The sequence below is a fragment of the Aulonocara stuartgranti genome (genome assembly GCF_965226115.1).
Source record: "Aulonocara stuartgranti genome assembly, chromosome: 15".
Lineage (NCBI taxonomy): Eukaryota > Metazoa > Chordata > Actinopteri > Cichliformes > Cichlidae > Aulonocara > Aulonocara stuartgranti.
The window spans coordinates 23,815,394-23,843,026 of record NC_138951.1 but is presented as its reverse complement, the minus strand read 5'-3'; the positions used below and the strand labels follow the sequence as shown (position 1 = coordinate 23,843,026).

At 43.1% G+C, this 27,633-nt stretch overlaps 1 protein-coding gene across 1 annotated transcript; it reads right to left on the bottom strand.

Moving 5' to 3' along the window:
* Positions 1-126: 126 nt before the first annotated feature.
* Positions 127-27,468, bottom strand: LOC309689834 (multifunctional protein CAD-like; the record flags this gene model as incomplete). Its single annotated transcript, XM_082506497.1, has 43 exons — positions 127-399; positions 643-737; positions 1,263-1,364; positions 1,456-1,611; positions 1,698-1,823; positions 1,997-2,209; positions 2,363-2,437; positions 2,541-2,734; positions 3,278-3,416; positions 4,141-4,230; positions 4,320-4,460; positions 4,588-4,778; positions 4,870-5,071; positions 5,264-5,395; positions 5,470-5,634; positions 5,814-5,980; positions 6,273-6,354; positions 6,459-6,707; positions 7,124-7,228; positions 10,694-10,912; positions 10,996-11,178; positions 11,376-11,600; positions 11,803-11,901; positions 12,201-12,447; positions 12,614-12,699; positions 12,783-12,947; positions 13,543-13,655; positions 14,027-14,160; positions 14,740-14,864; positions 17,235-17,423; positions 17,516-17,737; positions 17,829-18,062; positions 19,040-19,102; positions 21,625-21,693; positions 21,832-21,974; positions 22,175-22,284; positions 22,412-22,597; positions 24,820-24,991; positions 25,089-25,230; positions 25,549-25,691; positions 25,826-25,955; positions 26,131-26,270; positions 27,387-27,468. The coding sequence occupies 43 exons, from the start codon at positions 27,466-27,468 to the stop codon at positions 300-302; spliced, it is 6,345 nt and encodes a 2,114-aa protein (XP_082362623.1). The 3' UTR covers positions 127-299.
* Between the last annotated feature and the right edge of the window lie 165 nt (positions 27,469-27,633).

The window sequence follows — 27,633 nt, the reverse complement described above, 5'->3', positions numbered from 1 at the left end:
CCTAATGACAGGACGGGGGAAGTGAAACTAAATACAATGAACAAAGAACACACGACTCCTTCAAAATAAAACAGGAAACACTGAAACTAGACATGACAACACAAGCTTAACAGACCTAACACGTGATGAACGATACAAGAACTCAAACATAGAAACCAAGGAAACAATAATTAATAACTGCCTTTCCTTAACTAAAGCTAAATAGGAATGACACAAACTAATCACATATCTAAAATGAGACAAATACAAAATGAACTCAGAGCGCTGGGTCAGAGACCCAGCCTGTGACACACACTGAGTTATCGGCCCAGTACGGTGGCCAGCAGGGCCATTCGGATGTACATGCCATTCTCTGCCTGACGGAAATATGCCGCCCTCGGGTCTGTGTCCACCTCCACGCTGAGAGAGAAATAACAAAGAAACAGATCATTAGTCCACTTAATCAACACAATAGCAAATAATGTAAGGTGGGTTAAAATAAAATTCAGTTCAAATTTAAGTTAGTTAAAAGAAATCGTACTGAAATTAGACATTGTACACAAAACGTTACATTTCTGCAGCCCATTTAAGGGCTCAAGCAACATTTAAACAACACAGCTGGAACTGATATTGTTGTCAGACATTTGACTGAGCGCGTCTCACCTGATTTCATTGACTCTGGGCAGCGGGTGCATCACCACCATCTTCTGTTTGGCTCCAGTCATGATGTGAGGAGTGAGGACGAACTGACCAAAACACTGAGAGAAACAACAGAGTCACAGTTAAAGATCAAAAATACTCCGGGATCATCCAGTCACATGAGACCTGAGCTGACTGGTTCTGTCTGCACCTATGAATGCTTAGCTAAAGGGTTCCACTTCCATATTTCCCCACACGCTTACATCTGTAGAGGGGTGAGGGAACGCCTTCTTTCTCGCATATCTTCTTGTTTTCTTAAGACAATTCTATTTAATAGTTTTGCCTCTAGAAATATTTCATTTGGAAAGAACTTTGTGACGAATAACTGAACAAATCAGCTGCTTTCCACTAAAGATGAACTCCAAATGCAGACAAACCCCAGCTTCACCAGATGGAGTCAGTGGAGTTTGCAGTCCAGAATAGTGGATTAGGGAAAATGTCACCATGAGACCAACTGAACGATATCAAAAACGATTACCGGGCCAGCATGAGGCAGGAAGCACCAGGCCTAACTACAGATGCGCTGTGAGTATATGCAAGTATCTGTGTCACAAAATAAAACCCGTCGGTGAAATGAAACTTACGGCTTTGTACTCCTCCTCAGATGCAAACCTCTCCTTCTGGATCCTCGTCATGTAGAGGACGTCGGTGTCAGGCAGAGCCTCCTCGATGCTGTCAAACTCCTCCTGCAAACAAACATGTTTTTTAAAAATTAGCAGTTTTTAGTACATATTTGTGAAAACTCCTCTTTGCTGTGTAACCATGTTTAGTCCTCACCTGTTTGATGCCCTTTGAGGCCACGTAGCTGACGATCTCTGCTGGCATGTGGAGGTTTTTGGGAGCCACGTAACGCAGAGTGATGCGGTACTGGGTCAGCAGTTTGGCGAGGGAATGAACCGTTCGGCCATGTTTCAGATCTCCAACCATCGTTATCTGACAGACGCCACAGTTTTAACATGTTTTCATGTAAAGTTTTATTCTGGCTGAAGATTAAATTAAAAAGGAATCATGTCGCTCACCGTCATGCCGTTGACCGTTCCCAGCTCCTCTCTGATGGTGAAGACGTCCAACAGGGCCTGAGTGGGATGCTCCCCGACACCGTCGCCAGCATTGATCAGCGGCTTACGGCACTGACGGGACGCGCTCTGAGAAGGAGGAGTCACGTGCATAAGATATTAAAAACTCATCTTCAAACTAAACAAGCATCAAAAAACACACAACAGGGTGCTGCTGCAGTTACTTTTATGACCAATTAGTCTTTATTTTCTGTTATGTAAAGAAAACTTTTAATAAAAAAAAGTATCCATCTAAAATCCACCTCTACTGCTCCAGGTGTTGGGTGACGCAGCACGAGGACGTCAGCGTAGCCACTCATGATCTGGACAGAGTCCGCCAGCGATTCTCCCTTCAGCGAGGAGGAAGTGGCCTCGCTGGAATGGACGACGGAGCCGCCCAAACGCTGCATGGCCGCTGCGAAGGAACTGCTGGTGCGAGTGCTGACCTCATAGAATATGGAGGCCATTACTTTACCCTGAACAGGAAGGCATGAGGAATGAGGGATTACTTTAAGGTACCTCATCATTCTATAACTTTGGTCATGTTTGATACGAACATCCACCATTGTAACAGCACATAACTGAAATTAGTGAATAGTGCAGTAACATGAGGCACGTTTAGGAGATACCTTGAGTATTTCCAGGGTTCGTTCCTTCTGAACCATCAAACGTAAAGTGTGAGCAACATTGAACAGGTGTGAGATCTGAAACAAACGAAGGACACAAAAATAAGCTTTTGTTCAGACCCGAGATCTTGTTTCAAACCTGTCAGCATTCCCAGAGTGTGTTTCATCTTCTTCGGCGTACCTGCTCCTTGCTGAACTGTCTGACAGACAAGATGTGCTGTCCCACCAGTGGGTGAAGCAGAGGAGACATCTGCAGGTGTGACACCTGACCAGGAGGCACCTGTCCTGACCCAGACTGTGGGGACAGCAGCCTGGACAGTGGGGGAGGATGGCTGTACCCGTCAACAGCAGCGGCTGGTGGGAGCATGACCATCTCTGTGGGGATAAGAGTCGCAGTGTATCAATGACTGGAACACAGCAAAGGTGTTTCACTGAGAATCAGCAGGAGAACATCAAACAACTTTAATTAAACTTGTTTTTATACGGCAATGAACAGTTTTGACATACTTGATTAATGGACATACCAGCTGAACATGTGAAATGATATGATAACATCTGCTTCATTTTTTAACCCCTCTTTCAACTTATTGATACCTTTTGCCTAAAGAAGGCTTTAAAAATCCCCTGTTAAGGCCAGTGTGGCGAGAATAAGGCACGGCGGGACCACGGAGTATCATTCGGAGCCATCTTTATTTACATCTTACCACTACACACCCAAACCCCTGAGTCCCCGTGTTTTTAACTAGACGGGCGTGATTAAGGATGCCGTGCAGGTACGTCCGCCCTCCCTGCACGGCACCGCAGACCACGCCCCACCACAGCCAGGCAGGCTGATAATACACTGGTAGAAACATTGGGAGAAACCCTCGAGGTAAAACAAAAAACTGCTGTTCCAAAGCATTCTGGGAGCTGTAATACCTGGTGGCAGGCTGGGATCAGAGGCACGGTGGATGCGGGGCGGCAGCAGGTAGCGGCTTTCTCCACCAATGCGTCGTGGGCTCGCAGCTCGAGTCCGCACTCCATCCCGGGGTGGAGTTGGACGCCGACGCTCAGGAGTCTGATGGAGCAGAATTAATGTAAACAAAACACATGAAGTAATCCCCACATAGAGTTCAAGAAACACTCAAAACAGTTCTAAGTACAGGCTTTAAATGTTTTTGTTTGTAATTAAACTCTGTTAGCTGTACGTTCAAATTCTGTGAACTTTTTAGATGTCATCTACGCTCATAAGAAAGAAGACCGGGGATATAAGCACCGGAAAAGAGCTTCCTCCAAACGGTGGCGTCTAAGACCTCTTTCTTAGGAATAAAGTGAGGAGCTGCTATTCCTCCACATTTCAAAAGGAACAAGTTGATACCTGCTGTTTGCCTCCTACCAGACATTTCAGGCATGGAAGAAACACCAACTTTAATCACTGATCTGAACCTCTCGATTTTGCTTGCTGTGTCTTTTACAGCATTTTAAACTAATTACATCTAAGAAGTTCTTTTATTCAATTTGTTGAATGAAATTCTAGTGTTTTCTTTCAGTTACGTTTACTTAGCATCAACTAGCCGATATCTGCTGCTATGTGCACGTTCTTCATGGCTATGGCTGCTAAAGAAGTGTGTTAGTGTTGGCAGATAACCTCACTCTCTTCTTAAATCTGGTCAATTTTGGCTCCAAAAATAATCATGGCGGTGGCCAAAACACCAATGTGATGTAATATTATTGTAGAGTCTTTATCTTACAACAGAAAGCATGGAAGGCAGCTGCATTATTACCGCATTCACTTTTATTACCATTGGAGTTTCTTTGACAGGTTCTGGAGGATGGGTGGAAGAAGTGGGCCAAGTCTTCACATCCTCACCGTAACCTGGAGGCACGAGCACCTGAAGGAGACAGGACACGTACTTTATTAGATCAACTACATTTATTCTCTTTGTTTTCTTGTTCAAAAGCAAAACGCACGAATGCTGACCTGGCCGTCGATGTAGGCCACCTCTCCTCGCAGGACCACGCGGCGGACTTTACCTTTCACCTTCATACCTTCGAAAGGAGTCCACTTAGACTTAGTGAACTGCATGGCCTGAGGAATAACCCACTCCTGCTCCAGGTCCACCTGAAAGACACGTAATTGATAAATAATTAGGAACATATTTCATCAGAGTACGGATAGGCTGCTAATTACTGCATCAAAATAATGTCTCCTTAAAATGAATTCCCTTTAATTGTGTTTGTCTGTGTACCTCCACGTAGGTGTTTTCCTGAACGGGCAGGTTGAAGATCCTGCGTGGATTGTCATAAAGACGTCTGGTAATATCATCCAGAGTCAGACGTCCATCACTGACGGCGGTGAGCAGCAGAGGCAGCATTGTTTCCAGACCGGGGTAACCAGGAGGAGGACGCTCACTGTTCTTCTCGTCTACAGAGTGAGGAGCTAGCAAAACAAAACAAAAACCGTACAGTTCAGGAAGGTCGAAGACAAGTCTTTCTGCATGATCGGTGACAGAAAATGAATGCTCTCTGACCGTGGTCTGTAGCAAAGCAGTCGATAATGTCCAGATTTTCCCAGAGTGTCTCCATGTCCTCGCGTGTTCCCAGCATGGGTCGAACCTGCGCTCGACCGTCGCCGATCTGCGCCACATTATCCTCACACAGGAAGAGGTGGTGAGGGGCGACCTCGCATGTGACCTGGATGCCCTTCTGCTTTGCAGCTCGGATTACCAGGATCTGAAAACCATTAAGTAGTATTAAAACTGTAGGAAAGAATCAAAAAAAATTAAGATAAGATGCACTTTAACAGCCAAAGCAATCGATAATAAAACAAACTAATTAAAAGTAAATTACCTCAAATCCACTAAAATAGTTTAAAATAAAGTAAAAGTTGCATAAAATTAACAACAATAAGAAACAGCTCTTTACCTCCTCTTTCTTGGCCACGTGACAGATGTGGACTGGCCGCTGGTACAGCTGGGCCACCATGAGGATCGCCGCCACCGTCTGCTTCTCAGCGTGAGCCACGATGGGCATCTGCTTGGGCCATTTCTCAAAGTGCTTTAAACAGATCCACACGGTTAGGGCTGAAGCATCTCTAATGGCCTTCCAGCAACACTTAAAATCCAGCCTACCTCCATCCACAGGGAGACGTTGTCCATCTTGAGGGTGGAGTATGTGTCATTCAGGTACATCTTCAGACCGGCGGTCTGGCTGGCGATGGGCGGCAGGACAGCAGCGTTGTCCGTGGCAGCGCCCACATACAGGGCGTAGTCGCAGCGGCTGCCTGCTTTGGCTAACTGGTGACACAATATAACAGGAGTCAATGTCATATCGCTTCAAATTTTACTGAAAACTGAAGTACTCATTTCTAATCTTGTCCTTTCTGGTCACTGCCAACAAAAATCTTAACATTTCTGCATTAACAGGATCAGCCAACAGATTAAAAAGTGAATACAATTTAAAAACGTGGGTTTACCTTCTGCACCAGAGCCAGATTATTAGCATCAGTGATGGCGGGGGAAGTGTTGGGCATCGCACACACCAGGGTCACTCCTCCTGCCAGAGCAGCTGCTGTGCCTGAGGAGAAGTCCTCCTTATGGGTGGCGCCAGGCTCCCGTAGGTGAACGTGGACATCGATCAGACCTGTGATTCAATCAAAAACCAAAATACTTCACCCGGTATCTTTGTACTAGTTTGTCTGCATAGCTCGACTTCAAATATTTAGAAAAAAACAGTACTATGTGAAAAAGAATTAAAATGAGAAGCTGAACTATTAGTGCAAGTAATTAGTAAAGCTTTTAGTAGGATGAAGTATTTACTGTTTAAAGAACCTCAGTCTTTGAACAACTTTGCTTTAAAGACTCAAGAATTCCTGTTTCAGAAACAAACATCTAACATTACATTAGTGTTGTTGTTGCCGTTTACGACCACTCACCGGGCAGACGGACGAGTGTCTGGGATGCCATGCTGTCAACATGAGTTTTCACTGGTGGAGTCCTTCCAATCTGACGAAGAGCCTGCAAACGAGTCACCCTTTATTAATCATGTTCCCATAGAACCACATCACACAAAACATCCTAACAAAACAAACAAACAAAAAAAAAAAAAACAGATCGCGTACCTGAACAAAGAGCTTGGTGCACTTGATATCGATGATGAGCGGGACAGAGTAGTCGATAGCCATACGCCTGGTCCTGTAGCCTTTGGTGACAAAGGAGGAGAGCCTTCGACCTCCGCTGTTCCTCATGGAGAGGTTAATGACAAGGTCGAAGTGGTTCTCCTCCAGGTAGTTCATGATGCTGCGCTGCTTCTCTTTGGTGGCACATTCATCGCTGTCGTACTCCTCAAACGGCCAATCGATTGCAGTCACCTGTACAAGGAGACAAAACAAACTTAAAGTTTCTATCCTGATTTCATCCTGTCATAGATTAATAACACTATATTTTAAGTATTAAAGTACTTAAGTGAATGCCACAATTATGAACAATGACATTTCTAAATACATTTCTGCTGTTTTTCAAAAGCTCTAGCAAAATAAAACATTTTTACAGTTACATTGTATCCATGTATAAGTGCTGCTCATCTGGAATCTTTGGTTTAATGTGCAATTCAAGAGGAATGATAAAGATGTAAAGGGTTACCAGGATTAAAGCATTTAAAAACAAATACACATAAACACGACCATATTCATGAGTCACTCACAGATGTGCCACTGCAAAATAAGTCGATTTTGATTTAAATAAAGTTTGTTACTCCAAAAAACGAAGCCCGTGTTAAAAGAATTACCTTGACTCCATGCTCTGTGTAGAAGTCAGCCGTGCCCATGCTGGCATACAGGTCATATCCCAAAGACTCCAGGGCCTGCACGGTGGGCAGCAGCTCACTCTTGTTCTGCAAACACAAGTCAATGCAAATAGTTTGGATAAACAATAAAATCATAACATCAGTGCTGAAAGCTGGAAAAATCTATTTCGTTTACTATGCTTCACACAACCGGAACACTCTGCAGCTGCTCCTTAAAATCAGATCACTCTTAAACTTCTTAAATCTATTGTGGTAGACAGACAGTTTCAGTTTCAGCTCATCTTATCTGACATCGATGGCCTTTTCATACAGTTCCATTTGCTGTTTTTTTAACCCAGCATTCATATCTTTAGACTTCCCTGAACCACGGTCGCCCCTTAATATAGTTTTTATATTTTCAGGCAAACAGATCATAATATTTCAACGCCGCAGAAAAAAAAAATGTGGTTCGATGATTTTTATTCCATTTGTGTTGCTGAGATAGTTTTGATCGAGTTTAACTACATCTGGTCTCATGGTGATAATATTTACAGTTATCAGCTGTTGGTGGAATCATCAACAGCTGCAAAAACAAATAATCAAGGTTTGTTGCTTTTCTCGTTAGGAAAGTAGCAGATGCATAAAATCTGTTGTTTATTCCCATGTGACTGATCAGCCACAAAAACATCTGCACCTTTAATGTGCCACTAAAATGCATCATACTTCCAGCTGCATCACTTGTGAGCTGAACTCACTGTTCACATCTGGATCCTGTTAAGGTTCAAAATTGAGGAGGGAGAGTACAAACCACCCATGGTCCAGAGGATCTTGGTCCAACAATGATTTTAATGAACACACGTGTGGGAAGACAACTCTGTACGCAGACAGCCAGTAGTCCTCGACTTAATCAAAGCATGAACAGATATTTTATAGCATCAGGGTTTGATTTACTGACGCCCCTTCATGCGTCACAGATACATTTTATACATAGATCAGATCAACACCAACAATGGCTTTTCACCCAGAAGATCATCTTCTATTTTCGTGGCTGGTACTTTCCGTTCTTATCTTAAAGTGAATTGTTCCTCTTTCTTGTCTAGACATAACTAATCTCTCCTCTAAATAAATTTAACTCATATGTGTGTGTGTCACGACCTCACATGCTCTCTCAATTCACCTGTTGCACTTCTGACCTTTTACCAGACCAGAGGCTCACTGAGACTATGTGTATGTCTTCTACTAAATAAATGTTTTAACCAAGAACCTCTACTTAAAAGCTTAATATAAAATGATCTGATATATAAGTGTTTTGTAAGCATGTATTGCAATTCCTTCTATGGCTCCAAGTCACTTGCACAATAGATTGTCCGAACATCGCGCCGAACAAAGCTTCCGACCCCCAATTAATTGACCGAGCTCCAACTCTTTAATAAGCACAGATATGCATTGTGTATAAAATAGTCATAACTGCTTAAGGCCTTCTTAAAGCTATCTGTTACATTGTTAAATGAGGACTTTCAGGGTCTGTACTTTACAATGTAAACACCTTAAAGTAACGGACAAACAATGCCATCTGTGGTGGCTGTAAACGGGAAGAAACATATCTGTAGCTTGTTTTCCCAAATCTACAGCAAAAGCATCACATTTACTTTTATTTTTCATGGAGGTAACTTGTTAGTTTGCTTGCTCTGCATGAAGATGACATAACTCTTCTATGAACGACTGGCACCAAGCTCAGCTTCTCTCAAAAACTAACACTGCATTAATCTTTGCTTTCCTGGTGTCCTTGGTACTCGCTCTAACACAGCGGTCCCCAACCCCCGGGCCTCGGACCGGTACGCAAGTCGTTTGGTACCGGGCCGTGAGAGTTGAGGCTCAGGTGTGAAATGTATAGTTTTCAGGGTTTTTAAAATCAGTTTTCAGCGTTATTTTGTTATCGTTTTTATCGTTAACTCTGTTTTCCTGGATCTTTTCATGTGTGTTATGAATAAATCTTTTTTTGGTACCGTCACATGAGCGCACTGCTTTTTTTGCCCCAAAAAACATAAAACTTGAATATTTTCCAAAAAAAACATTTGAATTGTTATTATAATTAGGCCTTTAGATGGACTAAAGATTGGCACCAACATTCATTTCGATCACCTTTTATTTTTTTTTTCCAGGACCAGAAAATGGTCTCCAGGCGGCAAATGCTCCTCCTCTAGGCCGAAATAAGTGCATCGTGCCGGGGTAAGTCGTGACGATTACCGGGGCACGATCACCGGGGACCCGTTTTTCCAGCACACACGCCCGATACCACGTGACAACAAATACGTCATTTCCTGTTGACTAAAAAAAAAAAAAAAAAAAAGCACCCTCTCACGGTCCTAGGGACCAAAAAATTGTCCCGCCCGATCAGCGGGCGAAGCCGCTGCTGCACGCCGGAAATGAGGCTTCATTTCCCGCAGGTCTATCTAAGCAGCCCGCTGTTTTCCAGCCCGGGGTCAAATGTGGAGCAAGGGCGTCACCCGGTGGACAAATAAAAAAAAATTACAACTCTAAGGCCCGTCCTGCAAAATGAAAATGAACGCTAAACATCAACGATCCCTTTGACCGTAATTAATTTGCAGTGAAAAATAGCGTTTATAATGGGTTTCAATGGGGCACAAATCGACCACTAAGCACAATAGTGTAAGTTTGTCTGTAGCTTAGCCACTGAAGCTAATTGAAGGAAGTCAGACTTGAATTTTGAAATAAAATCATATCAAACTTTTTTTTTGGAGAATTTGGCTATAGTCCATTCAACACTGTGCAAATGGCATGTAATCAAAATTTGAAAATAGCCACAAATCGACCCAAGACCCTCCAGGGGATTTATAAGTACACGCAATATTTTCACTCTCACATTTTACTCTGTACTGGAAGACTTGTTCATTTTCAAGATTCATTCATCCATCCATTTTCTTCCACTTTATCCGGAGCCGGGTCGCGGGGGCAGCAGCCCAAGCAGAGAAGCCCAGACCTCTCTCTCCCCAGCCACCTCCTCCAGCTTATCTGGGGGAACACCAAGGCGTTCCCAGGCCAGCCGAGAGATATAATCTCTCCAGCGTGTCCTGGGTCTGCCCGGAAAACCTCGCCCAGGAGGTATCCAGGGGGCATCCTTGTCAGTTGCCCGAACCACCTCATCTGGCTCCTTTCGATGTGGAGGAGCAGCAGCTCTTCAAGATTCTCTCAAATAATTTTTCACCATATAAACTAAGGTTTTTTTATTTAGGCGTCATAGTTCTGAAGAGAGATGTGTTTTTTTAATAGGTGGACATTTCTGCCAGCAGGTTGGGGATTAAAAAGGTCGATCATGCTTGGCTAATTTGAGCAACTGTGCCAACTTTACAAAACTATACGTTTTTATACCACAACTCCCCGTTCAGCCTTAAATGCCAGAAGAAGAAGACTAGTCTCCCTAAATCTGACTCTGTTTATTACCGGAATCTGGAAAATACTGTAAGAAAGCTACATAAAGTATCAGCATTGAGTAACAATTTAAATTCACGTCCTCAGCAACAACATTTAACAGTATTTCCATGTACTTCTTACCTTTGCAATTAACTGCAGGTTAAACGGCCCGGTGACTTGCAGCTCCTGACCGATGGCGTGAACGATCTGCATGATCCTCTCTATGGTTTTCTGATTGAGGTCCTGAGGCGGTGTCACCAAGGTGGCGTCACCAGAGTGAACTCCAGCGTTCTCCACGTGTTCAGAAATCGCAATGCCCATCACTACACCGTCACATGCGACAGCGTCCACGTCTATCTCCTGCGAAATTTATAAACAGTACAGCCTCAACTCAACTTGATAATAATCAATAATTCTGCTGTAATTATCGGGTCTTTAACTACCTTAGCCTCCTGAATGAATTTAGAGATGACCACAGGGTGTTCCTTGGACACTGCTACAGCGTTACTCAGGTATTTCTCGAGGTCGCTATCACTGTAGGCGACGTTCATGGCCGCTCCGCTCAGAACATACGAGGGGCGAACGAGGCAGGGATAACCGACCGTCTCGCAAAACTTCACAGCAGACTAGAGCAAAGAAGAAACGTAAACGTCATCGAACGCTGGCTTTGCAACTATTTTTCTTAGTGTTGTATGTACAATAGTAAATAACAGTAAATATAATTTACTAGCATATTAAGGCAACATTTGAGGGTTAAACATCTTTAACTTTACAGACCGAGACATCGGTGACATAAAACGAGCTCATCGTCAGTCTGCTGTACCTCAGTGTCTGAGAGCTCCTTCCACTGCGGCTGGCTGATGCCGATGGTGTGCAGCATTCGGGAGAACTTGAACCGGTTCTCAGCGCTGTCGATGAACTTGGGCGAAGTCCCCAAGATGTGGCACTGCTGGCGGTGCAACGACATGGCAATGTTGTTGGGAAGCTGGCCTCCCATAGACAGGATCACTCCCTCTGGGTTTTCCCTTTCATAGATGTCCATCACCACCTGAAAGATGCATAGAAATACTCATCTCTAACCACGAAACACTGCAGATTAATACGTGTACAAGGAAATTAATAACAGTGTTAGAAAGTTTGAGGGGATGACTTGCAACAAAGAGCCCAGAGGCTACTTTCACCCAAAATGTGAGACTTGAATCAAGTCACATTCACCACAATCACACTTTCCCGTATCAGCTAAAACTTACCTCAAAGGAGATCTCATCGAAGTAGAGGCGGTCGCACATGTCGTAGTCTGTGCTGACTGTCTCGGGGTTGTAGTTCACCATGATGGTCTTATAGCCCATCTGCAAATGGTTTGATGCTTATTTCGTAACATTTGGATTACTGGCTCTGGGGTGTAATACGTGTAATAATCAACACAATAAATGACAAAAAAAGATCTAAATTTGTATGTTTTTTCATAAATAAGTAAATTAATCCTCTCAAGCTAAAAAAAAAAAAAAAAAGTTTAGTAAAGGAAATAAAGAGATGAACTGAACATGGAGGCGGTTCTTCCTGCTCCCTGGATTCAATTTCAGTGAGGTAAAAGACTAACTCAGTCATAAAGAGAGCATCCGGTATTAAAGTCTCACGTAGGCCTTACCTTCCTGAGCTCGGTGATGCACCCAACAGCGCACCAATCAAACTCCACGCTGCTGCCGATGCGGTACACGCCCGAGCCGATCACCATGACGTGCTGATCGTTGAAGCTCAGGTCGTCCTCTGTGCCGTGGTAGGTCAGGTACAGGTAGTTTGTGTAAGCCGGCCATTCAGCCGCCACTGTGTCAATCTGCTTCACCACTGGCAGGATGGACCAATCGTGACGCAGCTTTCTGACGGCCAGCTCTGTGCTGTTAGAGGGAAACGTGGATTCAGTGATAGAGGACAAACCAAGGAAGTTTGGATTCTTTAAAAGCACTTTATCTAAAATAACATTTCATGCTGATAATACCCTAATCACAGAGAAAGTTACCATTAAGTTAAACTAAGACAGTGATTATTTCCTTTCCTACCCACCTCTGTACAGCCAGTGCTATCTGCTTGTCTGAGAAGCCCAGCTGCTTGGCCTTAAGCATCACCTCTGGAGGCATGGAGCTCTCATCCTGGACGGAAGGAAATTAATCCAGCATCTTAATCCATTTCGAACAGCTCTTAGTTTTTTCACGTTATGTCTTATCGGCCTTACCTGATTGTAGGTCTCCAGCAGCAGCTCGTGGTCGGCGATGTTTTTCATCTTGTGCAGGAACCAGCGGTCGATTTTGGTCAGCTCATACAGCTTTTCCACAGTGTAGCCAGCTTTGAATGCTGCCGCCAGCACAAAGATACGCTTATCTGTAGGAGTCTGCAACTCCTGGTAAGCAGAGGGAGCACAACATACTAACTGTGAAGTAAAGTGCTGCTAGTTATTTGCCAGCCATGAGCATCAGCACAGACATTTGGGCTTATTTTCTCAAAATAAATAAATAAAAATAAATCAGCCACACACATAGTAGCAGAACATGATTAACAGCATGCAATGAAACATTCCTCAAAAAACCCAGAAGCAGGAAGCATTACAGTAGTAGATCGCTCAGGGGAGATCTGGCACCATCTACTGGTCCCGTTAAGACAGAACAATACAGTTTTGACCTTTTAAAATGTCCTTATCACAATCATTTATAGGGTCACCATCCTAATAGAGGCGTAGTAAAACAGATCAACATGCTTTAATGTGCAGCACCATCACTCATCCTTAAAAGTCGATGGCATTGCATAGCAAAAGCGCTAATGTTGTGTTCTGACCAAATATGAAGCAAATCATTGCATGTTTGGCTGAAAATGGTTAAAAATCTTTCAACCTGGGATAAAGTATTTGCTGACACTGTGCACTGAACAGGTCGTGCAGCAGCAAGGCATTTTTTAACCAGTACAACCATTTAACCTGGACTTCAGCTATGGGAGGTTACCTTTTCAGAGACAGGCTTGATGGTGTGGTCAAAGCCAACACAGTTCTCATCCACCATCCTCAGAGCTTTCTGGAAGGCTTCCTCAAAGCTACGACCAATAGCCATCACCTCCCCTGTCGAGGAAAAGGTTCAAGCACTGAGCACAATATCCATAATAAGCACCTGACTTACTGGCTTCTCTGCCCGCACTGGTAAAGGTTAACTTTATAATCAAACTGTGAAATAAAGCAGTAGAGTAAAACTTTAATGCCCTCATGGAGAAATCTGCTGTGATAGCAGTGCAGAAAAAATGAATAAATAAGAATAAAAAAGAAAGAAAAAACATAGTAGGTGCAAAAAATGACCATGTGAATTTATTGTTAGCTTTACTGAGACCAAACTAAGTATTTTTAAAATGCTCTGGAATACTAACAGTACTAAATCTACTACCTATTTACAATTTGTTACAACATATTTTTGTTCCAAGCTCGCTTTTGCCTCTTACCAACACTCTTCATGGAGCTGCCTATCTTGGTGGAAACCCTGAGGAACTTGCTGAGATCCCAGCGAGGCACCTTCACCACACAGTAATCCAAACTCGGCTCAAAGTTTGCTGTCGTTGAGTTTGTCACTGAGTTTCTGGACAAAAATACAGATGCAGTGCAAATATTTTTCATTGGTGAATCGCTTAATTTAAAGGCGCTTTACAGTTAAGACATTTATGCCAAAAAATTAAAAAACTACAATGCTTATGTTGCAACTGCTCAAAGCAGCTTTGTCAAAACAATAACTTCAAATTAACCAAACTGCCAGCTGTGCAGGTGATGAATATCATCTTGTTTCCAAATTTCTTTGCTGATGAAAAATTGTGAGCACGTTTATACTAAAAAAAGATTGAATTTCAATGATCAGATGTCTTTAAGTGTAATGATTGACTAGCTACATGTTTCCTGGGTCTGTGTGACACTGTGGGGTCCACATGCAGTGAAGGCAGAGAGTCTGTGCTGCCTTACTTTACAGGCATCTATGCGTCACAATTATTTTTTGGTCGTTTAATATACAAAAATTGATTTTAAGCTTGAATACTTTAAACCCCACTTTTAAAAAATGTTCAGTTTGGCAGAATACTGGAACATCTTTGTTGGATGTCATCATTCTGTAAAAGCAGCGATGCCCCTGTTAGTTCATTATCCGCCGTTCTTAAGCTGAGAGACGTACTTGAGCTGTGGCAGCGGGATCCCCAGACCAAGTTTAGCTGCTACGTAGGCCAAAGGATAACCAGTCGCTTTACTGGCCAGAGCAGAGCTCCGTGACAGGCGGGCATTCACCTCAATGATGTAGTACTGCAACACATTATACATAGAAGATACAATTCAATCACAGACATTACGGGAATTAGACCAGGAGCAGGAATACCAGCTCCCCATGCACACAAGACCTGTTTAAAGGCCTGTTCTGATACATAAAGCCTATTCATACAAATCTATTCCTGGTTTGTATGAAATGAACTTGGTCACATTGATACCTAAAACAATTTTCTTTTAAAACTTATTGAACTAGGATTTATTTTTTTTTTTTTGTATAAGTCAAGTCAAGTCAACTTTATTTGTCAATTCTGCCACATGTACAGGACATACACAGAATAGAAATTGCGTTACTCTCAAACCCTAGTGATTAGAAAAATGCAAATAAAATAATAAAGTAAAAATTTAAATAAATTTAAATAAATACAATACAATTTTACGTATAACAAAAAAAGCTATGCAATATACAATATACAATATTTAAGTAAGAAGGCATAGTGGTGCAAAATAGGCAAATAGTGCAAATGGGGATTTAGTAGTGTACGGTAAGAGATAATGTAACAACAAAGGCTTATGAGGTCCAATGCTTAAGCAGTCCAATGCTCCACAAAGTGACTGGAGCAGGCCAGTGAGTGCGTCAGAGAGTGAGTGTGTGTGTGTGTGTGTGTGTGTGTGACAGAGTTCAGTGAGACCGTGGTGGAGAAGAGGGGAGAGGGGGGCAGAATCGGGAGGGAGTTTAGCTTCCTGACAGCCTGATGGATGAAGCTGTCCTTCAGTCTGCTGGTCCTGGCCTGGAGACTCCGCAGTCTCCTCCCTGACGGCAGCAGCTTGAAGAAGCTTTGCATTGGGTGCGTGGGATCAGCCGCTATGCAAAGGGCTTTTTTAGTGAGACGGGTGCTGTAAAGGTCCTGGAGGGAGGGGAGAGAGACACCAATGATCCTCTCTGCAGCTCTCACTATGCGTTGGAGGGTTCTATGGCAGGACGCATTGCAGGCTCCAAACCACACAGTGATGCAGCTCGACAGGATGCTCTCGATGGTGCCTCTGTAGAAAGTGTACATGATGGGGGCTGGTGCTCCTGCTCTTCTTAGTTTGCGGAGAAAGAAGAGACGCTGCTGTGATTTCTTGGCCAGTGCTGTGGTGTTGTACGTCCAGGAGAGATCCTCTGTGATGTGCACACCCAAGAACTTGGTGCTGCTCACTCTCTCCACAGACGCTCCGTCAATGGTCAGAGGAGCATGTTGGGTGTGCATTCTCCTGAAGTCCACAACAATCTCCTTCGTCTTCTCCACATTCAGAGAGAGATTGTTGTCAGCACACCATGTGGCCAGGCGTCTCACCTCACTTCTGTAGTCGGTCTCATCCCTGTTGCTAATGAGACCCACCACCGTTGTGTCGTCCGCAAACTTGATGAAGAGGTTGGAGCTGTGTGATGGAGTGCAGTCATGGGTCAGCAGAGTGAAGAGGAGGGGGCTCAGCACACATCCCTGCGGGGCCCCCGTGTTTAAAATGATGGTGCTGGATGTATTACTGCCGACCCGTACTGCTTGAGGTCTTCCGGTGAGGAAATCCAACAGCCAGTTGCACAGTGAGGTGTTGAGCCCCAGCTGGACCAGTTTTTGAGTGAGCTGTTGGGGGATTATAGTGTTGAATGCTGAACTGAAGTCTATGAACAGCATTCGAACATATGAATCTTTTTTGTCCAGGTGTGTGAGTGCTGAGTGGAGTGCAGTGGAGATGGCATCATCGGTTGAGCGATTGGGCCGATACGCAAACTGGAAGGGGTCCAGGGAGGGGGGCAGGACAGTCTTGATGTGCTGCATGACTAGTCGTTCGAAGCACTTCATCAGGATGGGAGTAAGTGCAACAGGACGGTAGTCATTAAAGCAGGAGGGAGATGACTTTTTTGGAACCGGAATGATTGTGGTGGCTTTAAAACATGTGGGGACGACAGCCTGGATGAGTGATATGTTGAAGATGTCTGTGAAGACATCAGTGAGTTCCACTGCACAGTCTCTCAGTGCACGACCAGGAATGTTGTCAGGACCCGGAGCTTTACGTGCATTGATCCTGCTGAGGGATCTCCTCACGCTGTCCGGGGACATAGCAAAGACTTTTTACAACCTTGTTATGGAGCCAAAACAGTAAATGTAAGCCGTTGACATACCTGGCTGTTACATTATCTGCAGATCCAGCCGCACACTCTGTACATCCTATAGCCATATAAACTGTATATACTTCAAGTCATGTTACCACCCATGCTTATTTCAATATACCTACACTTTCTGTACTATTCATTACAGCATGTCACTGGCTTTAAAATAAGGAAATGCAAAACAGATCCACTTTATAGGTGAACACAGTCCTATTTGTGCTTTTCATCACCCAGGTCTTCACATATATGCTTACCTGTTCAGATTCGGGGTTAAGAGCGTACTGGATGTTACACTCTCCCACGATGCCGAGATGTCTGATGACTTTAATGGCCGTGTTTCTCAGCATGTTGTACTCGCGGTCATTAAGCGTCTGACTGGGAGCCACTACAATGGATTCCCCAGTGTGGATACCCAGTGGGTCGATGTTCTCCATATTACACACCTAAACAAGAGGAAACAACAGCCACTTTAAATCGCCCTCAGTTTTTTTTTAGTGAGTATAAACCGTTTGTTCTCTGGTCTCCTTTTACTCACAGTCACACAGTTGTCATAGGCGTCCCGGACCACCTCGTACTCGATCTCCTTCCAGCCTTTCAGGGATTTATCCACCAGCACCTGAGAGGTGTGAGCGAATGCTGCCGTTACCAGAGAGGTCAGCTCCTCTCTGTTGTTGGCAAAACCGGAGCCGAGGCCTCCGAGAGCGAACGCTGAACGAACCAAGACGGGGTAGCCAAGACGCTCAGCAGCTGCCACCGCCTACAGCAGAGTTAATCAGATAAATTTAGACTTCACTGGGGCAAAAAACAATCCAGAAGCTATTAATTTATAAGCGAACACGTCTCCTCACCTGTTCCACCGACAGAGCTGCTTCACTGGGAGCTACCTGCTCATTGATCTCTTCCATTTTCTCCACAAAGATTTTTCTGTCTTCGGTCATCTCAATGGAGGAAACAGGAGTTCCCAGAACCTGCACTTTATATTTCTCCAGAACGCCCAGCTTGGTCAGCTCTACACCGCAGTTCAGGGCAGTCTGACCTCCAAAAGTCAGCAGGACGCCGTCCGGGCGCTCATTTTTTATCACCTGTAACAACAAGATGTAATGACACGAAGCACTCACAACACATGAAAATGAGACAAACAGCTCTGTGGATTTCACACTGGGAATTTCATCCCGTCCAAGACATTTGGAAGTCTGCAACTGAACTAAAAGCAGCTTAAGTGATCTTTGATTTTTTACTGTAAAAGCCTTTTAGCCTCTTCGTTTCCACTCTATACTGCCATATGATGGATGCAGGTAGAAAGCTGAGCAGGGATTTTTATATCTTTGAGCCAGCACATTTTTACAGAAACGTATTATGAACACTGAAATTTAAAAAGAAATAAAAATAATAACATAAACTACATTAAATAAACCTGGGCAAAGACGGTAAAAATCTGAGGGAATATTTGTCCTCAAACTTGTTTCTTTTCATTATCATTATTAATCCGCACTCTTATTTTTCCTCTCTTACTAATTACTGGCTGTTGTCTCTATATTGCATCTATATAAAAACCAGAGTGGAGCAACGAGCTCTCTTTAGTCCACCAGCACCACCCTTTATCTTACATGATGACTTCCATGGAGCCGCGGATTTAAGGGCTGCAACACAAAGCTCATGTTTTGCCTTTGCTTTTAAACACTTGTGCTGCATTCAAGTGTTCAACCAAACAAAGTGATGGACCACGTAAAAGTGTATCTTATCCACAGTAAAGAAATAAAAATAAAGGTTGTCCTAGAACCCACTGTCCCAATTCCTACAATACAGACACAAAAGAAGACTGAACTACCTTCAACAGTCACCAAAGCTACAAACACACCTGTACAGAACTGCTCTGTGTTCTTTGGTGGGCTGTGATTATGTGAGACCCCTCAGTCTTTTAGACAAACACAATCTGGGGTCAATACTGACTGATCTGAAAAAACAAAACAAACAAAAAACAGTTGACCTACAAATTTCACTGTGTCCACAGTTTCTCTTCTTTCATCAGTCACAGAGTTGCAACAGAGAGAATCCATACCTGAGTGACGTACTCTGCTGTAATCGGCAGAAAGTAGACTTTGTCAGCCAGATCTTTGGAGGTCTGGACCAGTGGCGTGTCTAGAAAATTTTTGTTGGGGGGGCCAGGTAGGGGCACAGATTTGGAGAAGGGTGGCAGATTTAATTGGCAGATAATGTTTTAAAAAAAAATTCTACCAACCCTTAACCATAATTCAATAATCCTATAAACCTAATAACCAAATGCACTTTTAACTCTTATTAGAATGAGATTTTAACCACTACGGTGCAAAGTTTTTAGATACTGCGTTGATAAAGTACAAGAGATACAATCAGTGCTTTGTCAGTGTTTACTCAGCAGTCAAGGACAACAATATTTGCATAGTATTTTTACTGACATATAGTGCACATATGTTTTGGGCAAAAACATTTTTGAAAATTAAAATACGAACATTTGTAACAAACAATTGACAAATTAGCCAATGCCAATGCAAAACTTTATCTGCCTGTTAAAAAAAGAAGATAATCTTCTCACAAACTGGTGTTTGATTTTGAAACAGGAAAAAAGTGGGGAAACAACTGAAAAGACTAACATTTGAATGAAACCTGAAAGCAAGTAAATACTTTCTATGCTGCCTTATCGTAAACTTTGGTAATATTGATAAAGAACAACACTGGCTGATGATAAAATACAGTCAGCTGGCATGGTGACACTGCCAGTATTAACCTGCAGGGCTGGACTGGGACAAAAAAAATTGGGCATTTTTACTACAGACCGACCCACCAGGTAGTAAAGCCATAAAGACTTTGACTGAAAACAAACCCTGTTGTGACAGTGATGTACAGTCTTGTTGGTATATGTATGATTTCTATACATTTTACGTCAGATAAAAACTTTGGTTGTAAGATTTAGATAATTATTTAATAAAAACTAGGTATTTTAAATGAGAATAAGAAAGAAAAGTATTTCTTTGTGCCCACCTTTCCCTGTTAATGCCCTACCTGGCCCCCTGGCAAAACTTTGCTAGACCCGCCCCTGCACAGTTACCAGCTGTCTGCTACATAAAAAAGGATCCTGGTGTTATTTGTCTCTCAGAAACAGTTCATAACTTCCCTTCAACTCATTCATGTCACCTAAAAGGTAAACCTGTTTCTCCATCACCTGTTCAGCTCTGATGGTGCAGAAAGGACATCTCCTGGTTTCATCTTCATGTTTCCCTCTCACCACATATCTAAACAGACATCATGACCAGCAGCTTTACAGCTGTGGCTCCAGCAAACATCAGCTGATACTAGAAATTAATATTAAATACATTCTAACAACAGCCGATCAAGCTTAAACGTGCTGCTGTTGTTTAGCGCAACATCTGCTGGTTTCCTCTTTCTGGCGCAAAGTGGGCGATAAACAAGAGAGAAAAGCCGATCAGCTGATCATTGATCAGTTTCATGATTGAAGTAGCAACAGGAGAGGGAGGGGGAGAGAATGAGAGAAGAGGCAGCTGTGCAGCATAAAGACAGAATAAATCCAGCTTTGTGTCTTTTTTCCATCCTAGCTGAAGTTCGGGACAAACTGCGTCTCTTCTCAGCTCAATACGAAACGCGTAATATTTTCTCTGAATGAGGGACCATTCCATTTTTTTAAGGAGCCGTTGGCAACTCTACTAACCTTATGAATAAAATAAAATTCACTATCAGTAACATCATAGCACCCACCCAGCTGTATAAAAACTCCGTCAAACTGGCTAGAACGCAGTATGAGTTATTGCAACTGACAGTAAAAAGTCAGCAACATGAAAATAAACTCCACCTAAACTTGGTTTATATCTGACCCAGATAGACTGCAGGTCATAACTTCTTACCTGAAGTTCAGTTCACCTGACACTCGGACTGGTGGCTGCTTCGGGTCTCTCCTCCTGCCTCCCCTTCCCTCATCCACCTGTTGCCTCTGTGGAAGCCCCGTCATAGCCACCACCAAACAACGGAGTTATTTCTACACATCGACCTGCATCTGGCCAATCCACCACCTCTCATTGTTCATGCCATTACAAAAAATAAATAAAAAATAAGTCACTGGGGATATGCCCGGTATGCCCGATGGCCAGTCCAGCTATGTTAACCTGCAACCAAATCTGCAGCTCCATACAGCAATGTTACGACTTAGATTATATCTTATAACGCATAACTCTTATGTTAGCTCCCCTCAGTAGCCTACTGTCTGAAATATTCCACAGCTGCAATAATTCTTTAAGTGTTATTTTTTTCCTTGGTATTCTAATTTCACCGAAGTTTACTAAACTCAACAAACTTGATATTACTTACCGGGACATTTATTCTGTCCTCATTTTCTTTCACCGAAAAATTGTTTCCTGCAGTGCCATCTTTGGCGCTTGGCTCTCCTACCTTTGCTAACGTGATGCGCATAGCGCAGAAGCGATGCTGCATTCACTTACACTCGGATATCTGAGCGTCACCGTGAAAACATAATCGGACATTTGATATTTGATTGAATTTTATTGTTTTGCCTTTGGGGTGGCACCTGGGGTGGCCAGTCTGGTTTGGGGGGTGGCCTGTGCCCCCCCAGGCCACCCCGCTGGACACGCCATTGGTCTGGACAGTGGCAATGTTGGGATTGATCAACACAGTCTGGATATTCTCTTCCTTCAGAGCCTTAATAGCCTGGAAAACAGAGCAGAGTAACATCAGGAGGCACAGAAAAAAGTCCTCTGCGTTCAAGTGTTCTTCTTTAAATCCTGAATTAACCCTCCGCTTTACACACAGCCCAAAATAAGACCAAATAGCTCCTGTTTCACAGACCTGCGAGCCGGAGTAATCAAACTCTCCAGCTTGGCCGATGGACAGTCCACCTGAGCCTAGGATGAGGACTTTTTTGGATCTGACATGCCCTTCAGCCTTTGGGGAACCAGTGAAAGTGAGGTGGTCCATCAGACGCTGCTTCACTGGAAAAATATCACACAAATTGCTACTTATTAGTTGTTACACAAGCCAGACTTACAAGGGTTTCTCTTCTTCACAGGCATAGTTACATTACTACTATTAAATACCAATTACTACTGAAAACTACAAAAGTACTTTAGACATAAATTAATATGCACCACAACATTTAAGATGATAAAAAATGAAAGTTAAATTGGAATACCAGATTTTCCAGTGTTGCCCTCTTTATGGTCTTTCACCGTTTCAATGAAGACATCAAACAGGCCGACCAGATCTGTAGGACCAGCCATGTGCTCTGGGTGGAACTGAACACTGGATGAAAGGGACCACAAATGATTTAATTGGGTTTTTTCCGGCCAGTACAGAGGCACTTAAGGTACCAGAACCAGTCACTTCTAGAGTGAATCACCACTGGACTCCATCTTTCACCGACTGTTACCTGAACAGAGGCTTTGTGTTGTGTACGATGCCCTCGTTGGTGTGGTCGTTAGCATTTGTGAAGAGCACGTCCCAGTCTTTGGGCAAAGTGTCAGGGTCGACAGCGAAGCCGTGATTCTGACTGGTGATGAAGCAGCGCTCTGTCCCATTATGGATGCACGGTTGGTTGTGTCCACGGTTACCGTACCTGAGAAACAAGAGGAAATAACACACTAATTAAAAGATGGATAAAAGACATTTCCCACGGTTAACAAAATCTATAATTATACATTTAGCTTAACCAAGGTGCCCTCTAATGAGGCATTATTATAGCAGAAGCTTTAATTGTCACGGCTGCCGAGGCGAGCCGCGTGGAGTTGGAAGAAGGACCCAAGATGCAGGCAGTGGATGAGATACCGGTGGTTTTATTTACAGAGGTGTAGTGGCAAACAAACAGTGGGGCATAACAAATAACTAAATACACCTAAACTGGGAGAACTAAAAATAACAGACCTGGGAGCATATGACAACGGGATGAGAAGCAGCCGAGGAACAGGACACCGTGGAACACAGGGTAACAGACTGACACAGCGTTACACAGACGAACCAGCAACAGGCAGGAGAACACACAGGGCTTAAATACACACACCAGTAATCAGGGGATGAGAAACAGGAGGGCAACACAGCTGGGAGGAATCTGAGCTGACGGAACAGGGGAAACGTAAACTGAGCACACTCACATATGACACAGACCTTCACAATAAAACAGGAAACTCAGACACATGGAACCAGACAAGACATTGAACTAAACAGACAGATTCACAAACAGATGGGGTGACACCATAGACAGACAGATACAGACGCGGACACAGAGGCAGACTGAATATAACACAGAACTTAAACAATCATCATCAAGAAAATGATAACGAACTAAAAGCGCTGGGTCACCGACCCAGGACCATGACATTAATTAACTTGGCCTTTAGATTGTTCATCCAGGTACAGACAAAGCACATTTTAGGACGACTTGTTTGACACTTGTAGTCTTTCAGAAAGAATCTCCACAAACAACCTGTAATCTGTCTGATGGGATGCCAGCCACATTCCAGCAGGACACATGCTGCCCACTCCGACCTTCAGACTCAGCCTGATAAAACTGCCATCGACAAAGTCTCCCATAATAGATATGGCTACAGAATTTGGCAGACGTGTTTATTCAGCCTTTTTCAGAACAACGACGCTCAATCCAACCCTCTAGTGATCATAAGGGAGACGCCAGAGTGCTGAGAACAGCAAAAATCTGCATTTCACAAAGAAAGTGAGAGCGTGTTATACAGTACAAATAAAATGTTCACGTTTCTCCAACGTTGTCTTCCCAACAGTTTCACCGGATGGCCAGGAAGCGTTCGCAGTGTCTTCTCGGGCGCTTCTCTGGTGCTGATAATTGGCGTCTGTCTTGTGTCAGTGACGTAAAAGACGGATTTAATGCGACACGACCATTCAAACAGCAGTCGCTTTCTGAAACATCGGATATGTATCGGATTCAGTACCACATACGAAAGTGACCCAGATCGGATTTGAAAATATCGGATTTGTGCCGTTCACACGGTCAAACCATGATCGGATATGGGTCGCATAGGGTCAAAAAAATCGGATTTGATGCGCTTTCGCCTGCAGTGTGAACGTAGCCTTAGTTATCCATGTCCCAGTTTAGTTTTCCATACCATTCTGCAATAAAGCAGCTTTTTGAGTTTAATTTGGTTGTCGTGAGTTTTGCATTTGGGTCCTTCTCCTGCCTGTACACAGCCGAAACACAACACAATGATCCTGCCAGGAAGGCTTGCAAAATATGAGGACGTCCTATTTCACAACTTTAAGACAAGTCCACATCTACACTAGAACATACAGTGAGTTCTTCATTCACATGTGCTCACCCTTTCCACCAAAGGTCATGAAATTCAGCTTCTGACCAGCTGTTCTCACAACAGTGCAGCTGTGGGGCCGGAGTAAAAAGATGGAGCAAAGGTAACTTAAACAAATTTAAATAAAATGTTTTCACACCATCCACCTTCACAAAAATTTCACTCTGGATCTTTTTTTGTTGTTGCTCATGAAGGATATTTTTTTCTTGTGCTTTTAAATCACTTGCTGTTTAGTCCAGCTCCAGCTAACAACACCAGAGCAAGCACTGGCTAACAAGCCTGCGGAAGGGTTTCGAATTTATTACAAAGAGAAAGAGGTGTGTTAAATTGAAGAAATTAGTAATCATGTTAAGTTTACAGGACTGAAAATAATTGAATACATTTTTCTTATAATGGAGCACCATTACTTTTTGATAGTAAACGTTGGTAAAAGTTTAAAATCACTTAAGAATCAAAGTTTAACAATTTATCTTTCAGGTTACGGAGGTGTTGAGTTTGAGGTACTCACTTCATCTTGTAGGTCTTGGCTCCAATGACCAGAGAGAGCAGCTGGTGTCCGAGACAGATGCCAAAAACTGGCTTTGGTTGGTCCACAGAGATCACCTTCCTCACGTTGTTGATGGTGGCCTGACAGAGCTGGGGATCCCCGGGACCATTACTGACGAACAAACCATCAAAATCTGGAAAAAGATGAGAAACAATTATTTATGTAACCACTGATAAAAGTGGTACGAGTTCCCCTGAAGAAAAATCCCCGACATAGCGCGTGTTCCTGACCGGCGGTGTCCAGCGGGTGGTCCCAGGGTACGACAGTAACACGGGCTCCTCTCTGAGCCAGGCAGCGGATCTGGTTGTACTTGATGCCACAGTCCACCACTGTGATATGAAAGCTGCCGCTATGATTGAACACTTTTGGCTCCTGGAGACAACCAAACAGAGAAACATCTAAATATCTGACAGGCACAAAACAAGCAGCAAGCTACCTGCTAAACAATATGTTTTGAGACAACTACAGACAAAAGCTTTTTATTTAGTTTAAAACCTCTTACTTGAGCTGAAGTGTGAGCGCTAAACTTTTCCTATGTTTTAGAGCTTTAAAAAAAACCTTCACAAAATTAGATCCACAGATCAAATCTCCAAGTTTCTAGTTTATCAGTAACATAAATAACGCCCTCCATTAGCACTCGAGAGCTGGCAGAGCTTCGATGGGACTGTAACAAAACTCCTGGTGGGTTACCTTCATGGAGACCTCTCGGACCAGGTTCCTCTTGTCGGGATTATCGAAGGGAATACTTTCCTCAGGAGTCCCGTCCACTATCAGCTTCCCCAACATGGTCCCCTTCTCTCGGATCTTTTTGGTCAAGCAGCGGGTGTCAACACCTGAAGAAAATGGAAACAGTTTGTAGCATTAAATTGAAAAGCTTGCATCTGATTATTTTATGCATTAATATATATTACAGATGCTGAGCAGTTTTCCAATTAAATTACGCCCATTTTTATTCTGGGTTTCTGACCTTGTAATCCAGGAATGCCTTGCTCTTTGAGCCACTGGTCCAGTGACTTGGCTGAACTCCAGTGACTGGGACTTTCAGACAGTTCTCCAATAATCAAAGCAGCAGCGTGGATCTTGTATGACTCAAACCACTGAACAAGACAACAACAGATGAGACAGTGTGTTTTATCAGAGTTAAGACTTCTTTCATTCAGATAAAACCGTCCCACAGAAGAAAAGAAGAAAAATCCTGACTCGCTTTTCCACTTTAAATATGTTAATAAGTTTGCAAATTAATTTTCACCTGGAGTTTAAATAACCGCTTACCTTGCTCAGCCCGAACTCTCCCTCTTCATCCATTGGCACACCATAGTTGCCAACCAGAGGGTAAGTGAGGGTCAGCAGCTGGCAGCGGTAGGATGGATCAGTAAGAGCCTCGGGGTATCCCACCATCCCCGTCTGAAACACTAAACACACAAAACATTCTTGAGTACATCATATCAACTACAAGAGCTTAAATCTGCCAGACAGTTAATAATAATTAGGTTTTTTCTTTAGAGTCAGAGAATATTAGCAAACTGAGTTCTTTTCTTTTTAATGCACACTGATGCACTTTCAATAACAATGAAACTCTTATGGTTTAGGACTTGGATGACTTTTTATCTCATAATTATGATTCTCTCATATTTAGTACAATTATATCTTTGTATCTCAAGTGTTGTATCTCATGAGACGATATCCAATTTTTTTCTTGTAGTTCATAATAAACAGTCTCATTATTAAGACATCCCATATTACCTGATATTAAAATTATTTCAGTCGTTGCTGTTGGAAAATACAGATAAATGTGGAGTCTCTTGTAGTCTGAGTGATCACTCAGACTAGAAAGTGCATTAATTACCAGTATTTCCCATTTGATTAAATGAACTCATGCGGCATCTTTAACTGTCTACATATGACTGTTTATTGAGAACGAAATGTGTTTTTCGATCTCTATAGTCGATTATTTTATTGTGTTCTACCTACTTGTGTTTCTGTAATAAACGTTTGAAGGGATTATAACACCTGGCTGGAATACAGTCGCATTCCACCCGGGTATACGTCCTCCATCCAGCATACGCTTACATTTTTATTTATCATTTTAACGTTGCGTGACTCATCTCTGCAGTCACGCATACTGAATGTCAAAATCTGACCTGATCCAAAATCACTATTATCTTATCTTTAATTCGGCATGCTTATTACGACACAGCAAGCAGTTTCCTAGTCACATCTGCCTGCCAAAATACACACAGGTGGGCGCTGAAGGTAGAGGTGGGCGCATGGCTGTGATGGCGTCACCAAATTCCACTCTTTTTCAATGGAGTTTGGCACTGGGGGGGAAACGTTAGGAGGATTTGGCGCTTTACAACTCTGAACCATGAGCGTCTTGGAACAAAGGGGCAAACCACACCACACATCCAGATTACACAATGTACCAAAGCAAATGTTTAACCCATGCTGAGTTATATTATACACAGGTGGACTATGCACAATAATAAACTGAGAGTCTGAGGTGAATTAAAACAGTATAAATCACGTACCAATTTCTCCGGATACCGACATGCTTGCACCAAATTGGCGGCCTTTGAACGTCGTCCCGTCCTCCAGGATCAGGGTTGCCATATTTTGTAGTGATTACAGCTGAAGCTAATGCCGGTCTCTGCAATTCTTTTGGTCCTGGTAGAGATCACGCTGAGATGTTTCCAAGTATCAAAGTATCACTTTATTTCCCAATCCCAATACAAATGCGCGTTTGGAGATCAACACTACATCCAGTGCAGTCCTATT